At 47.4% G+C, this 16277-nt stretch overlaps 1 protein-coding gene across 2 annotated transcripts in view; it reads left to right on the top strand.

Moving 5' to 3' along the window:
• Positions 1-16277, top strand: part of CACNA1B (calcium voltage-gated channel subunit alpha1 B) — a 201545-nt gene that overhangs the window by 41353 nt on the left and 143915 nt on the right. For both annotated transcript variants that reach the window (XM_057721006.1, XM_057721007.1), the window contains exons 4-6: positions 3790-3881; positions 5164-5316; positions 7211-7401. In XM_057721006.1, coding sequence (XP_057576989.1) covers positions 3790-3881; positions 5164-5316; positions 7211-7401 — 436 coding nt within the window. The remainder of the gene's footprint in view (positions 1-3789; positions 3882-5163; positions 5317-7210; positions 7402-16277) is intronic.

Here is a 16277-nt window from a genome sequence, read left to right as displayed (position 1 = left end):
CTAAATGTGTGGTAAGTTTTTAGAATAGAAAACTAACACAGTTGTTCATAGTTTATTCAGGTTTTCTATATCTTCAGTCACTTTTGGTGATTTGCTTTTGGGGGGGATATATCCATTTCATCAGAGTTTTAGCATCTGTTGGCATAAAATTGTTAATAATATTCTCTTGTGATTCTACAAGCCTCTCCTGCCTGTGGTTGTGTCCCCTGCACACGTGTGTTCATGTGTGTGTGCGTATATGTGTGTACGTGTGCACACACGTCCGTACATGCACATTCTGTGTGCATACGTATATACATATATGTATCTGTGTATGTGTGCCTGTGTACACTCTCTTTTTCTTGATTATTCTTACCAGAAGCTTGCTCATTTTATTAAACTTTCAAAGATTCAGCTTTCTATTATTTCTCTATTTTCTATTTTCACCATGTCTACTCTTTATTATTTCCATTTTTCTACTTCCTCTAAATTAACTCTGCTGTTCTTTTTTAAGATGCTTGAGACATAGCAATACTTGGTTTATTTTTAATCTTTAGAAAGATAAAATCAGTTAAGTTTATAAATTTTCCTGAAGGCATCACTTTGTACCCCATGCATTTAATATGTAGTAGTTTTTGTTGTTGATAAATTCTAAGTATTTGGTAACTATATTTCTGTCCATTTACTGGATGTCCTTAACATTTTAAACATATATTCATGTCTATACATTTGTCTAACACAGAGAACAGAAAATTATAGCCCATCTGTCTGGCAGCCTGTGCTTATAAATAAAGTTTTATTGGAACACAGCCTTGTCCATTCATTTACATATTATCTGCTTTTATGCTACAATGGCAGAGTTGAGTGGTTGTGACAGAGATCTTACAATTCACAAAGCCTAAATATTTACTAATGGCCCTTTTCAGAAAATGTTTGCCATCCTCTGGTCTAATACAATGAAGAGTGATTTAGCCTCTATAACATGATTTGATGCAACTACACATGGAACAACCACTTCTGTAAATATTTTTATTATTGCCTAGGTATTAGTTTTGCATGTAGAAAATAATGAAAAATTGGACATCATAATTTTAAAAAAATCAATGATTAATAAAATTTATTTAATAATTATTTTCTGTGCCCTACCGTTGCTCTTGTATACTGTGCTTTCCCTTTAGGTTCAGTTCCCATGTTGTTTTACTGAGGATCTGGGGCGATGACTTATTTTATCTCTGAAAATATGTTTATTTTGCCATCATGCTTCATCGATAGTTTAGCTGGATATAAAGTCCTAAGATGTCAGTTATTTTCCTGCTGCTTATTGGAGGTATTACTTAATTGTCTTATAGCATATATATATATATATATATATATATATATATATATATCCATCCCCACCCCCCCCGTGAAGTTTTCTTTCCTTTTTTTTTAAAATTAAATTTATTTATTTATTTATTTATTGGCTGTGTTGGGTCTTCATTGCTGCACACAGGCTTTCTCTAGTTGTGGCAAGTGGGGGCTACTCTTCATTGTGATGTGTGGGCTCCTCATTGTGGTGGCCTATCTTGTTGTGGAGCACAGGCTCTAGGCACATGGGCTTCAGTAGTTGCAGCTCACGGGCTCTAGAGCCCAGGCTCAATAGTTGTGGTGCACGGGCTTAGTTGCTCTGTGGCATGTGGGATCTTCCTGGGGCAGGGATGGAACCCATGTCCCCTGCATTGGCAGGCGGATTCTTAACCACTGTGCCACCTGGGAAGTCCCCTCTCCTTTTTTTTCCTTAAATATTTCATCTTTTCTTTTTGGTAGCTTTTAATACTTTCTTTTTATGCTTGATATTCTGCAGTTCCTCACACCACATTTCTAGTTGAATGTATTTTATTTATCTGATTGGGACCTCATAATGCACTTTAGATTTGAGAAATCAAGTCTTTAATTCTAGAAATTTCTCATCGGTTATTTCTTCAAATGTTACTTCTTCACCATGTTGCCTCTGTTCTCTTTCTCTGGAACCCACATTTGATGTGTGTTAGATACATGATCTAACCTCCGTATTGCTTAATTTGTCTTTCATTTTTTTCTGTCTTTCGGATGTCTGTGAGTGATTCCTTAGTACTATTTCCTAAACCATTAATACACTCCAGTTATGTCTCCAGCTAGAGTATTATTATTGACATTATTTTAATGACTGTTTATTTCTAAAACTTCTAGCTAGTTTTTAGAATATCTGTTTCTGCCTATTTTTGTTTCATCATTTGTTGATTTCATTTGAACAAAATTAATCTTCCAATAGTTGATTTCAGTAGTTGAATATTACTCTTAGTATTGGATTTTCTCATGTGCTATGGAATTTTGGTTTGAATAGATTTTCTTGTTGACCTTCTTTTCTTTTCCCCTGACCATTTTATCTTTTTTTTTTTTTTACACCACAGATGCATCACAAATTTTATTCCTTACTGCTATGTATTTAAAGTAGGGGGGCAACAATACTTTGTCATCGAGAGTCCAGGATACATTTTAAAGGTAGAGCCAACAGGATTGTTAGTGAACTGGATGTGGAGTGTAAGAGAGAGAGGAGTCAGGTATGAAGCCTTGTTTCTGGCTTATGTAACAGTTGACTACTAGTGTTCACAGAGAGAGGGGAATACTGGGAAAGGAGCAAGATTGGGAGAAAGAATAAAAAGTTCTTTAGTCACCATCTTGTAACAACTCTGAACTTAAAAAAGTACATGTTTTAATATTAACATTAAAGTTTTAAAAAGAATTGTTTTGTTTTATTAATGTTTGATATGCTTTTTTGCTATCCAAATGGAAATGTTAAAAAAAGGCAGTTGGTGGATATATAAGCCAAGAGTTCCAGATCTGAGTTAAATTAGGGCCTAGTAAGCACACAGTGGTATTCAAAGCTATTGGGCAAATCCTATGTGGTGTGAGCCGTGAGGCATCCAACTTTTCATTCTGGTAGAGGAGGCAAAGCTGGCAAAGAACACCTAGAAGGGACTCCCAGGGTGTTAAGAGGAAAACGAGAGAGCTGACCAAGGGCAAGAGAAGAAAGCATTTGGAGAAGGAGACTTAACTGTCAGAATTGGCAAGAAGGCTTGACAGAACATTTCAGTGGAATGGTGGGGGTGAGAACATGGTTGGACAAAGCTAAAGGGAGGCAGAAAGGTAAGGCAGTGGGGAGACCAGGGATTGATACTTTCAATGAGCTCTGGAGTGGAGGGAGCAGAGAAGCATGCTGGGGTAGTAGGCAGATATGGAACGTTCTGTTTTGTTTTAAGATGGGAGACATTGGGGTATGTTCTTGTGCTAATGGAGTCCTCTGAACCCTCTGTTCATCTTCCCTGCTCTCTGTTCCCATGTTCTCCTGTGGTAAAGTGAGGAAAGGACCATGTGGCATCTGTCCAGAAGTCCCTCAGGCTCCACTGTACTCCTGCTTCCACTGTCACCACCTCATGAGGCAGCTTGGAGTGCAGTTGGGGTTGCTTGGGGACAAGGTTCAGGCTTGGACTCAATTCGAGGAGAGATTCAAGGCCAGGCCAGGGACCAGAGATAAATGTCCTCTCAGGGGTGAGGCCTGGAGGGGTGGGCATACTGGTAAAAGCCGTTACTCACATTACTGGCGAGGACGTCTGAGTTCAGTTCCTGGCATCCCCTGCCTGGTACGTCTGCCGCCACGTGCCAGCCCTGTGCTTGCACAGCAGGGGACGCAGGCACGAAGGTGAAGACGGGATGTGGGTGGTGGGAGGGGCGTGCCCTCTTCTCAGCTCCACGCGGAAGCCCTTACTTCCCCCTTGTCTTTGTTCCTGCCAGGATCCTCGCCACAGCTGGCACTGACTTTGACCTGCGAACCCTGCGGGCTGTGCGTGTGTTGAGGCCCCTGAAGCTGGTGTCTGGGATTCCAAGTGAGTCTGGCGGAAGCAATCAGGCCCAGCCTACCTGGACACCGCCCTCACCCCCAACCCCTGCCACAGCTGGGCCCTAACCAGTGGGCCTTTTGGTGACGCTGAGCGTGCTGCCCTTGACCTCAGGGAACCATGAAGAAGGGAGGAGTGTCCCTTCTGCAGTCTCTCCCGTCTCCGTGAAAGCCCAGAGGGTAGCTTGGCTCCCTTGCATGGAAGCTCTGTTTCTCCTCACAGCCTCTGCTGTATTTCCAGCTCTTTGCTTCTTTTTTCTGAGGTTAAAGGACAGATGAGAGATCGACCAAGGTGGCGGGGCAGAGGCCCGGGAACACATTCAGAGGCTGCAGAGACCACCTGTCGTGGCTCAGCCTGGGCGGGCTGTCGGGACCTGCGGCCCGGTTAAGCCACGCTCCAGACTGGGCTGCTCAGGAGGCCGCGCGAGGGCAGGGGGTGGCCCAGTACCTTGAGAGCCGGTGACCAGCCGGGCCCGGGGCCTCCGGGCCGTTGGGAGTTAGGGTTTCCCACCGGGCCCGGGCGGCAGGGTGCCGGGGCTGTGTGGCCCGAGCCTGCTGCAGGGAAGATGGGTGGCGGGCTCCCTGTTCCGCCCCACGGCCCTGCCGGACCCGCACCCAGGAGCCGGGGCGACGCTGGAGGTGGGGACCGTGGGGCTCGGCCCCTTCTGCCCAGTTCCTCTGGCCGGACACACGCCTGTCCTGTGGTCGGTGGTGAAACCCTCCCTAGGCGCAGGCCGCCTGCTTTACTTTCCCTGAGGAGGGGCTCTGTCAGGAACGGCTGCTCCTCCCTCCCAGGGTCCCCTGACTAGCGCCCAGGATCCCTTGCTTTTCTCTCCCAGCCTCCCTTGTTCTTCATTCCCAGCACCCCTTGCTCTCAGTGCCCAGGAGTCCCTTGCCTTTCCTCTCAGGACTCCCGGCTTTTGCTGCACCCTGAGCCCTCCGTGGACTCAGAGCTCTCAGCAGAGCCTCCTACGGGCACCCCCATACACCACTTCCCCTCTGGCTGGGACACGGCTCAGTCTGCTCCCCCCCAGACCCGGTGCCGAGTTTGCGCCGGAGGACTCCCGGCCCTGCCCCGTGCAGGCGCTCGTTGCTGTGCCCTGCCGCAAAAGCCCGGCCCTGTCCTGCGGCCTCATGGATGCTCAGGGCTCAGCACCTAGCCCCAGGCTCTCCGCCCTGCCGCCCCGGCTCTTCTGTCCGGTCCCCGCCGCGCCCCTCCCTGCCCGGCCCCTGTGCGCCTGACCTGCCTGCTTCGCCGGCTCTGGCCCCAGGTCTGCAGGTGGTGCTCAAGTCCATCATGAAGGCCATGGTCCCGCTCCTGCAGATCGGGCTGCTTCTCTTCTTCGCCATCCTCATGTTCGCCATCATTGGCCTTGAATTCTACATGGGCAAATTCCACAAGGCCTGCTTCCCCAACAGCACAGGTGAGGCCTGGCAGCGCCCCTCAGACCCAGATGAGGACCACAGATGCCTTCATCCTGGAGAGACACGGCGTTCTGGGCCCCGGCTGGTGGGGGGGCTTTAGTGCTGGACAGAGGCGGCGGAAACGGACAAGAGCCCGATAAACACGCACACACGACATAACTGCCGGTTGTAGCCGCTTCTAGGAGGGAAACAAGAAGCATATGCGAAATAGAATAATTTGGGGGCCGGCTCCACAGAGAGTGGCCTGGGGAGGCTTCTCTACAAGGGGGCAGTCGGTGATCCGAGTGTGGTGAGAGGCAGCCTGTGTGGCCGCCTGCCAGAAGCTCCAGTGGTGAGGAACAGTAAGTGTGGAAGGCCAGAGTGGGGAGCAGTGAGCGCAGAGGGGGTCCCGTGGGTTCAGGCTGTGGTAGGACTCTGAGTCTTACTCTGAGAGAAGCGGGAGGACGGGGGTTTTCAGGGAGGGCTGACGTTGTCTGACTGCTCTGGGAAGGCAAATACACACGGGTGAGTCAGAGAATCAAACCTCAGTCCAGGGGGGATGGCGGCTGGGGCCGAGTTGTTTGGCAGTTAGAACCGGTCAAGTTCTGGGCATATTTTGCAGTGAGGCCTGCCGGGCCCACTGGGTTTTCAGGCGATTGTATGTGGAATAAGAGAAAGGGAAGAGTGAAGGGTGACACTGAGGTTTGTGTCTTGAGCTACAAACACCTAACATGTATGATCATATCAACAGGTGCAGAAAAAGTTTTTATTAAAGTTTAAATTATTCATAATTTATAAATCCTCTTATCAAACTGGAAATAAAGGGGAATTTTGTTAAACTCCCTAAAATTCCCTGCAAACATCATACTTTGTTTTAAGTTTTGTGAGCTTTCCCTTTAAAGTCAAGAACAAGATATAGGCACAGATGGTAACTTCTGGTCCACGTAGCCTTGGTGGTCGTGGCCAGTGATGTGAAGCAAGAAAAAGAAGAAAAACTCTATCAAGAATGTGACAGGGGGAGATAAAGCTGCTGTTCTCCACAGAGAATCCAGTTGTCTACAACCAGACGAGCAGTGACTTCCCAGTCTTCTTTATGAGCATTTATTAAGATGTTTGGAGGGAAACGAATAGACTTGTGTGATCAGTTTTGCCTTTTAAACCTGGGAGCATTTGCTTTCCATCCTAGCAGTTCCTCACAATTTCTCTTATGTTGACAGAAGAGATTTTCCGTTTGTTGTTATACATTTGTTTTTTGGACTAGTTTCTGTGTCCTTTCATTAGGATTTTGGGAGTGGAGGGGAGCAGCATGTGCAGCTGGCCCCTATGCCAGAGGCGAGCCCTGGTTTCCTGGGCTCTCCTCCGTCTCTCTGTGTGGTCCTGGCTGCTGCCAGGCTGCAGGCCAGCAGGAGCATGCCCCCTCCGTCGGGGCCGGTGCCGTAAGGACTGGGCCTGGGTTGGATCCTGCTGTCTGATGAGCACCAGGACTGCCGTGCTGAGTGCAGCTTAGTTCTGGCTCCAGGGCGACAGGCAGATCTGAACGTCGAGGGTGTCTGGGCGGGGGTTTGGCTGTGAGGGGGAATCAGGGTACGGGTGGTAGGGAGAGTCGGAGGCTAGGAGTTTGTTGGTGTTTATTTTAAGGTGAGTGAATCCTCAGTATGTTTACATAGTGGTGAGCAGGTTCTAGTGGGGAGGGAGAGGTCGACCCGCAGTCCCCGAGAGGGTGGGCCCGAGGGTGGGTGGGGCAGACCGTAGGCAGGAGGATGGAGCCCACGCAGGAGCAGGAGTGGCAGGAAGCAGTTCCCTCGGTGCCCAATCCCTGCCCCTGTGCTGAGGCCTCTGGGGCCCGCAGTCCCAGCAGGAGGTGGAGAACTCTGTGTTTCTGAGCTCAGCCTTGCTTCCTCCCTCCTCTCACAGACGCAGAGCCGGTGGGTGACTTCCCCTGTGGCAAGGAGGCCCCAGCCCGGCTGTGCGAGGGTGACACCGAGTGCCGGGAGTACTGGCAGGGACCCAACTTCGGCATCACCAACTTCGACAACATCCTGTTCGCCATCCTGACCGTGTTCCAGTGCATCACAATGGAGGGCTGGACTGACATCCTCTACAACGTGAGTCGTGTCTTGCCTTCAAGCTGCTGGGGCCCCATTGGGGCAGAGCTTCTTTTGGTAGCAAGAGGGTGTGTTGTGCTTGGGAGCTGTGGAGGGGGTGGTCCTCCCCAGGCTCCCTCCCCCTCCAGGATGGAACACAGGCTCCTTCAGGCAGCTCTGCCTCGGGGCCACTGACCTGGGTCCTGGAGTCTCCGGCTCCGCTTCTCACGTGAAAGTGAAGCTGAGGGCCGGGTGGTGGAGGTCAGAAAAGAAAGTTCCAGAAAAGGTGCTGCTGCTGACAACGGCTCACCACATGAGGAGCTCTGACCCTGTGACTCGTGCACTCGTCTCGAGAGCCCAGCGTGCAGACAGTGGGGGTGCGGCTCAGAAGCTGGTCAACCGGCCCTGGGCCCGAGGCAGCAGGTGCTGCCTGGTGAACAGGGGAGGAACAGGGCCGAGGTGCAGGGAAACTTCCCTGATTGCGCCAGGGTCCTAGGGGTGGGAACGGGTGTCTCGTACCTTTGTTTCCTTCCCACTAGGTCTGTCTGGTGCTCTTTCCTCCGATCTTCTCCGTCGTTAGGGTGCCAGCCTGTCCCAGTGGTATAGGGTAGTCTGGGGGTTGGTGCCCGTGACAGAAGTTGGGTATGAGGCCCTCAGGGGCTTCCTGGGGACCCATCTCACTCCTGTCTCCCTCCACCTGAGGGCTTCTTGGGGGACTCTGCCATCGACTCCTGGGCAGATTTCTCTCTCTCTTTGTGTGTGACAACCCCCAACACCTACAGAGCTACCTTCTACCCCCTAGAGTCCTGTGAGCTGTGGGCACAAAACAATTAAGTTAGTGGAGCTGGAGAAAAAAGATGCCCTTGAAACATGAATGTTGGAAGGTCTGGCTGGCGGATTGCTGTGTTTTCGTAGCGAGAAGATGTGTTGTGCTTGGGAGCTGTGGAGGGGTGTCCTAGACTATGAGGTGCTTCACTTTGAACCTGTCACTTGTGCACGGATGGTGGGGCTTGGGCCACCCGCCCCTGGAGCAGCCACGTGCTTCTGGACTGGAGGAAAGGGACAGACCGGGACCCTCTGCTCTGTGCCGCCTCTGTGGATTCATGGAGACCCATGGGTCTCGGGGCTGGGCATCTAGCAGGTGCTTGGTAAGGGCTGGCTGAGCAGGCAGGTGGCGGAGGACGAGGTGAGGAGAAGCTGGCCTGGGGTCCACTGAGCCAGAGCCCTCCTTGGAGCGGGAGTCGTGTCTGGTGACAGGCTCGGTTTGTTGGAGGGAAAGAGGAATGGAGACAAAGGCAGTGATGAGAGCTTGGCTCTTCTTTCCCTGTGGCCAGTCCAGGAGCAGTTTCCACAAAGACAAACCCTAAAAACAGTTGGAGCTGGCCTCGTCCCTGCCAGACCCACCCAAGCGGGGCACTGTGCCGTGGGGCTCGGCCAGGTGACTCAGCCTGGTGGGCCTGTGCCCCCAGGGGAGGGGTGGGCAGGGGCCAGGCCCCGGGGCAGGAGGCGCCGGTCAGGAAGGGCCACAGAGGCTCCCCCGACGCGCTGGGTGCAGACGCTGCCGGCACAGGGGTGGTGGGAGGCCTTCAGTACGTGAAGGCCCGGTGACAGCCAGTTGCTGTGAAGAAAACAAAGGAGGATGGGGGGCAGGTGTGACAAGTCAGGGGGCGCTGGGGAAGCGAGGCCTGGTGGGTGTGGAAGCCAGGCGTGCGGACGCGGCAGGCCGGTGCCGGGAGTCTGGCAGCTCTGGGCGCCAGGATGCAGCGACGGGCGTGGCCATGAGGCTGGTGGCCAAGAGCTGTTGGATCTGCTCCCCGCACGAGGGTAACAGGGTCGGTTGCCGGAGACCAGACAGGACTTCTGAAGAGGACTCTTTGGAGGGAGAGCCTGCCCCTCCCCTGACCCGGTGACCCCCAGACGGGCGCCCCGGTGGAGCCCAAGCCCAGTGCCTCTGAGGCCGCAGCCACAGGGCTGGGGGAGGGCGCGCACCTCTGCAGCCAGGAGAGCGGGCGCCCGGGCCCTCTTCAATCCTGCGTGGAGGGGATGAGCCCCGGAGACCCTGGCGGGGGAGGGAGGGCGGGGCTCCGCCTGGAGGAGAGACGGCTTGTCTGGGTTTTGAGACGTGAGGTCAGCGGGGGTCCTGGAGGCGCCCACAGCAGTGCCTTGTGAGAGATGCGTCAGCAGTGAATTCTTCCCAGGCCTGAGAGGTGGGGGTATCTTGGGACAGTGGGCCCCGTGCGAGGAAGGACGCCCCCCCCCCCCCACCGCGTCGGTGGCTTTGGGGTCTGCGGCCCAGGAAGGAGGAGCAGTGCGTGGGGTGGGGGGCAGAGGGGGGCCGAGCTGTCCTCTCCCTTTGCAAGCGGCCAGCTGTGCGGCCAGACGAGGAGAGAGGATATTCTCAGTGGGGAGCACGTCTGCGGGGACGGGACACTTAATGGCTGAGTTGAGACTGTGTTTTCTGCTTGAGGTAATAGTAGAATTGTCTATTACCCAGAGTTATCAGAACAGCCACAGGACGTATCCACATTTTCATCTTGGGCTGTGACCACGTTCAGAGGGGCAGTAGGAGTTAGTCACGTGGGTTTATGATTGTATATGTGTGGCTTTGCACCTGTTCACGGCCCTGGTTTCGTGAAGGCCCGAGGAAGGGGCGTTCAGGTACGTGCACAGGCCGCGTTGTGAAGGTGATGCAGATGGCACCTGGTCGTTGGTTGGATGTGATGTTTAATATGAAAGAAAGAAGAATCAAAGATGGTGTGACTGCAGCTGTTGGGAAAGGGGGTGCCTTTTGTTGAGAAGGGAGAATGGGGAACAGGGTAATTGTGGAGTTTTAGCAGAGCATCTTGGAGGAAACTGAGAACACTGCTTTGGCCCTGGGAAGCGTTAGACAGAGTTTCATCTGCTGAGTGTACAGTTGGGTGGATGAGAGGGGGTTCGGGGGGACAGCAGGGCCGAGGGTGCATGTTTGAAGTCACGGGTGATGTTTAAAATTATGGGAGAGGATGAGATGCGGATGTGTGGATGGAGAAGCAAAGGAGGTGAAAGACAGAGCCCCGTCTGAGCCTTCAGCTGTCAGGAGAATTCCAGCATTCAGAAGCCAAGCAGGGAAGAAGGAGCCAGCAAAAGGGCGCAAGGCGGGGCCTTCCGAAAGGAGGAAAAACCCACACGTGTGCTGTGTCTTGGAAGGAGAGCAAAGAGAGTTTCCCGAAAGTGATCGACCAGATCAGCTGTTGCTGAGGGGTCACGGACGATGCTGGTGAACTTGACAAGAGCGTTTTGGCAGTGGGGATAAAACCTGGGGATGTGGAGGATAAAGGGAGGAGGTATGGAAGTGAGGACGGCAAGTAGTCAACTTGGGCAAGGGTTTCCCCTGTGACGTGGGGCAGGGCAAGAGGAGGTAACTGCAGGGAGATGGGGGAGTTGGCTTTTTTTTTTTTAATGAAACTTTTTATTTGAGGTAATTGTAGGTCCACACGCAGTTGTGAGAGAGAATAGAGAGAGGGCCCATGTGTGCTTTGCCGTTTCCTCTAGCATCTACCGGAACCAGGTCAGGGACACGGCCACAGTCGAGGCACAGAGCATCCCATCACGAGGGATGCTGAGTTGCTCTTTTGCAGCCACGCCCACTTCTCTCTTGCCCTCACCCCTGGTAGCCACTCATCTTTTCGCCACATCAATGATTTTGCCATTTCAAGAACGTCATACAGAGGAAAAAACCATACCCTGTGTGACTGTCGGGTATTGGCTGTTTTTCACTCAGCAAAGTTCTCGGGAGATGCATCCAGATTATTGTGTGTGTCAGCAGTTTCTTCCTTTTTATTGCTGAGTGGTGCTCCAGGTGTGGGTGGATGACAGCGTTTAATACTCATCTGTTGAAGGACATCCGTGTTGTCTCCATTCAGTGTTATGAATGAAGTTGCTCTGCACATTTGTAGCCAGGTTTTTGTGCAAATGTAAGTTTTCCTTTCTCTGGGTTAAATGCTCAAGAGTGCAGTTTCTGGAGGGAATAGAAGTTGTGTGTTTAGTTCTTTAAGAAATTAACACTCTTCCGGAAGCCTGTACTCTTCTGCATCCCCACCAGCTGTGTACGAGTAACCTAGCTTTGTGCACCCTCACTGGCTCTGGCTGTCTGAGCCGTCCGCGGACAGTGTGCAGAGACGCAGCACAGGGCACGTCCTGGTGGCTGAGGATGTCGGGCATCTTTTCATGCTTTCTTGCCATTAGTGTGTCTTCTTCAGTGAACTGTCTCTTCATATCTTCTGCTTATGGTCTGGATTTTTCTCCTCCTATGGAGTTTTATATAGTCCGAGTACTAGTTCTTTGTCAGACGTGTGGTTTGCAAGCGTTTTCTCCCAGTTGGTAGCTTGTCTTTTCATGCTCCTCACACTTGGTCTGTGAAAGAACAAGCATTTTTGATTTTGATAAAGTCCAGTTTATCAATTTTTCCTTTTGTGGATTGGGCTTTTGGCATCAAATCTAAGAACTCTTTGCCTAGTCCTAAATCTTAAATATTTTCTCCAATATTTTTTTCTAAAAGTTTTATTGTTTTATGTGTAAGTCTGTGATCCATCTTTGAGTTAATTTTTGTATAAACTGTGAGGTTTAGGTTGAGGTGCATGCGTGCTTTCTCTCCCTCCCTCCCTCTTTCTTTCTTTCTTTCTTTCCTTCCCTCCCCACCTCCCTCCCTCCCTCCCTCCCTCCCTCCCTCCCTTCCTTCCACCTTTGCATATCCTGTTACTCCAGCAACACTTGTTGAAAAGGCTGTATTTCCTCCATTGAATTGCTTTTGCTCCTTTGCCAAAAATCCATTTGGCATATTTGTGTGGGTCTGTTTCTGTTCCGGTGATCTCTGTGTCTGTCCCTCTGCCAGTATCACACAATCCTCATTACTGTAGCTACATAATAAATCTTTTAAATGGGGTAGACTGATTCCTCCCATTTTATTCCATTTGGGAGAATTGACATCTTTACTGTGTTGGGTCTTCCAGCCCATGACATGGTATACCTCTCCAGTTATTTAGATTGTCTTTGATTTCTTTAACCAGAATTTTATAGTTTTCAGCATACAAGTCCTGCATATGTTTTGTTAGATTGTAAATAGTATTGTATTTTAAATTTTGGTGTCCATGTTTTCATTGCTAGTATATAGAAATACAGCTGATTTTTGTATGTTGATCTTATATCCCTGAACTTTCTGAACTCATTTCGTAGTTCTGTGAGATTTTTTGGAGATTCCTTGGGATTTTGCATACAGACAGACATGTCATTTGCAAACAGGAACAATTTATTTCTTCTGTTCTGATCTGTATGCCTTTTATTTCCTGGTTCTTGCCTTATTTCACTGGTTAAAACTTCCACCATCATGTTAATTAATTAAGAGTAGTGAGAGCAGACATACTTTCCATGGTCCAATCTTAGGGGAAAAGCATTCAGTTTCACTGTTAAGGTATAATGTTACCCATCAGTTTTTCTGCAGATGTGCTTTATCAAGTTGAGTCAGTCTCCCTATTCCTACTTTTCTGAGAGTTTTTATCATGAATGGGTATTGAGTTTTGTAAAATACCTTCTCTGCATTGATATGATTATGTGATTTTTTTCCCTTTAGCCTATTAATGGTGGATTACACTGATTGACTTTTGAATATTGAACCAACCTTGCATTCCTGGAATGAACCCCATACAGTCATGGTATACAATCCTTTTATATATTGTTTAATTCTATTTCCTAATAGTTTATCAAGGATTCCTGCATATATATATATATATATATATATATATATAATTGACACATAGTCAGTTTACAATGTTGTGCCAGTCTCTGCTGTACAGCAAAGTGACTCAGTGATACACACATAGACGTTCATTTTATATATTCTTTTCCATTATGGTTTATCCCAGGAGATTGAATATAGTTCCCTGTGCTGTACAGTAGGACCTTGTTGTTTATCGATCCTAAATGTAATAGTTTGCATCTACCAACTCCAAATTCCCAGTCCATCCCTCTCCCTCCTCCCCTCCCCTTTGGCAACCACGAGTGTTCCCTATGTCTGTGAGTCTGTTTCTGTTTTGTAGGCAGGTTCATTTGTGCCATATTTTAGATTCCACATATAAGTGATGTCATATGGTATTTGTCTTTCTCTTTCTGACTTACACCATTTAGTATGATAATCTCTATTTGTGTCTATGTTGCTGCAAATGGATTATTTCGTTCTTTTTTTTGGCTGAGTCATAGTCCACTGTATACATGTACCACATCTTCTTTATCCATTCACCTGTCAGTGGACATTTAGGTTGCTTCCGTGTTTTGGGTATTGTTAATAGTGCTGCTGTGAACACTGGGGTGCATGTATCTTTTCAAATTAGAGTTTTGTCTGGGTGTGTTCCCAGGAGTGGGATTGCTGGATCACATGATAATTCTATTTCTAGTTTTCTGAGGAACCTCCATACTGTTCTTCACAGTGGCTGCACCAACTTACATTCTCACCAACAGTGCAGGAGGGTTCCCTTTTCTCCACACCTTCTCCAGCATTTCTTATTTGTAGACTTGTTAATGATGGCCATTCTGACTGGTGTGAGGTGGTACCTCATTGTGGTTTCAGTTTGCACTTCTCTAATGATTAGTGATGTTGAGCATCTTTTCATGTGCCTGCTGGTCATCTGTATGTCTTCTTTGGAGAAATGTCTATTAAGGTCTTTCGCACATTTTCAGTTGAGTTGTTTTTTGTTGTTGGGTTGTATGAGCTGTTTGTATATTTTGGAGATTAAGCCTTTGTCTGTTGCATCATTTCCTGCATCGATGTTGATGGGGTTTTTGATCATAACCAACTCCCTCCCTCCCCTTCCTTCCTTTCTCTTTCTTTTCTTTCTTCCTTTCTTCCTTCCTTCCTTCCTTCCTTTTCTTTCTTTCTTTTTCTTTCTTTCCTTCCTTCCTTCCTTTCTTTCCTTCTTTCTTTCCTTCTTTCTCTCTCTCTCTTTCTTTCTTTCTTTTCTTCCATCTTTGTCTAGCTTTGTTACAGGATAATACAAACTTTATAAAATGAATTAGGAAGTAATTCCTCCTCTTCTATTTTTCTGGAAGAGATTGTGTATAAGTGGTGTTAATTCTTTTTTAACTGTTCAGTAGAATTCTTTAATCTGGTCCTAGAGATTTCTTTTATGTTTTCTTCTACAAATAACACCTTTATTTTTATTTACCTACCATGAAATTCACCTAAGTGGTGAATGGTTCAATACTTTTTGTATGTTCACAGGATTGCACAACCATCACCATTGCTAATTTTTAAAGATTTTCGTCAACCAAAAAAGAAACCTCGTATCCATTAGTAGTCACTTCCCATTCCTTCACTCCCCCAGCCTCTGGCAACCACTAATACATTTCTGCCTCTTTGTATTAGTCTATTCCAGACATTTCATATAAATGGACTCATACAATATGTGGGATTTTGTGTTTTTAAGCTTCATCCATGTTGTAGCAAGTATCAGTATTTCATTGCTTTTATTATCAATATGACTCTATTGTGTGGATATACCATCTTTCATTTATATTTCATCAGTTGATGGACATTTGGGGTTGTTTCCACTTTTTTACATTATGAATAATACTGCTGTGACATTTGTGTACAAATTTTTGTGTGGAATATATTTTTATTTCTCTTAGGTGTACACCTAAGAGTGGAATTTATGGGTCATATGGTAACTCCATATTTAACCTTTTGAAGAACTGCCAAACTGGTTTCCAAAGTGGTTGCAACATTTTATATCCCCACCAGAAATGCACAAGTGTTCCAAATTGTCCACATCCTGGCCAACACTTGTTGGCTATCTTTTTAATTTTAATCATCCTAGTAAAATTAAAGTTTAATTTTAATTTTAACCAACCAGTCATAGAGGGAAGTGGTACTTCATTTTAGCTTTGATTTGCACTTCCCTAATGACATGTGATGTGGAGCTTCTTTTATGTGCTTATTACACCATTTACATCTCTTCCTTGGAGAAGTGTATGTTCATAACCTTTGCCCATTTAAAAATTGGGTTATTTGTCATTTTATTATTGACCTGTAAGATTTCTTTATATATTATGGACACTAGACCCTTACCAGATATTTCAGATGATTTGCAAATATTTTCTCACATTCTCTGTGTTATCACTTCACTTTCCTGATGGTGTCATTTGAAGTAAAAGAGATTTTTATTTTGATGAAGTCCATGTTCTCTGTTTTTCTTTCCACTTTGTATTTTTGGTGTCATATCTAAGAATCCATTACCTAATCCAAAGTCATGAAAATTTACTCCTGTGTTTTCTAATTTTGGCTCTTATATTTAGGACTATGATACATTTTGATTTAATTTTTGTATATGGTATGAGGTAGGGGTCTAGTTTCATTCTTTTGCCTGTGGATGTCCACTTGTCCCAGTGCCATTGGTTGAAAAGACTGTTCTTTCCCCATTGAATTGTCTTGGCACCCTTGTTAAATAATCAACTCATCATAAATGTAAGGGTTTATTTATAGATCATTAATTCTATTTCATTGATCAGTGTGTCTATTCTTTTGTGGGGGAAGTCTTAAAATCACAATATCACTTTCCTTAATAGTTATTGGACTATTTATCTGTTTTATATTGGGTGAGTTGTAGTGATTTGTGTTTTGGAGACATTGATCCATTCATCCAAGCTGGCAAACGTATCTAGCGTTGTCTGTAGTTTTCCCTCATTGTCCTTTTGATGTTTGTTGGATCTGTAGTGAGATCCCCTGTTTCATTATTGATATTGATAATTTGTGTCTTCTCTCTTTTTTTCTTGGTCAGTATTGCCAGAGGTATGTAAATTTAGCTTTTTCCAAAGAACAAACATTTTCAAAAATTGATTTTCTCTATTGTTTGCACTTTCAACTCTGTTGA

The sequence above is a fragment of the Hippopotamus amphibius genome, chromosome 2, assembly GCF_030028045.1.
Source record: "Hippopotamus amphibius kiboko isolate mHipAmp2 chromosome 2, mHipAmp2.hap2, whole genome shotgun sequence".
NCBI lineage: Eukaryota > Metazoa > Chordata > Mammalia > Artiodactyla > Hippopotamidae > Hippopotamus > Hippopotamus amphibius.
The sequence above is the reverse complement of the archived record's forward strand: the minus strand, read 5'-3'. Positions and strand labels throughout refer to the sequence as shown.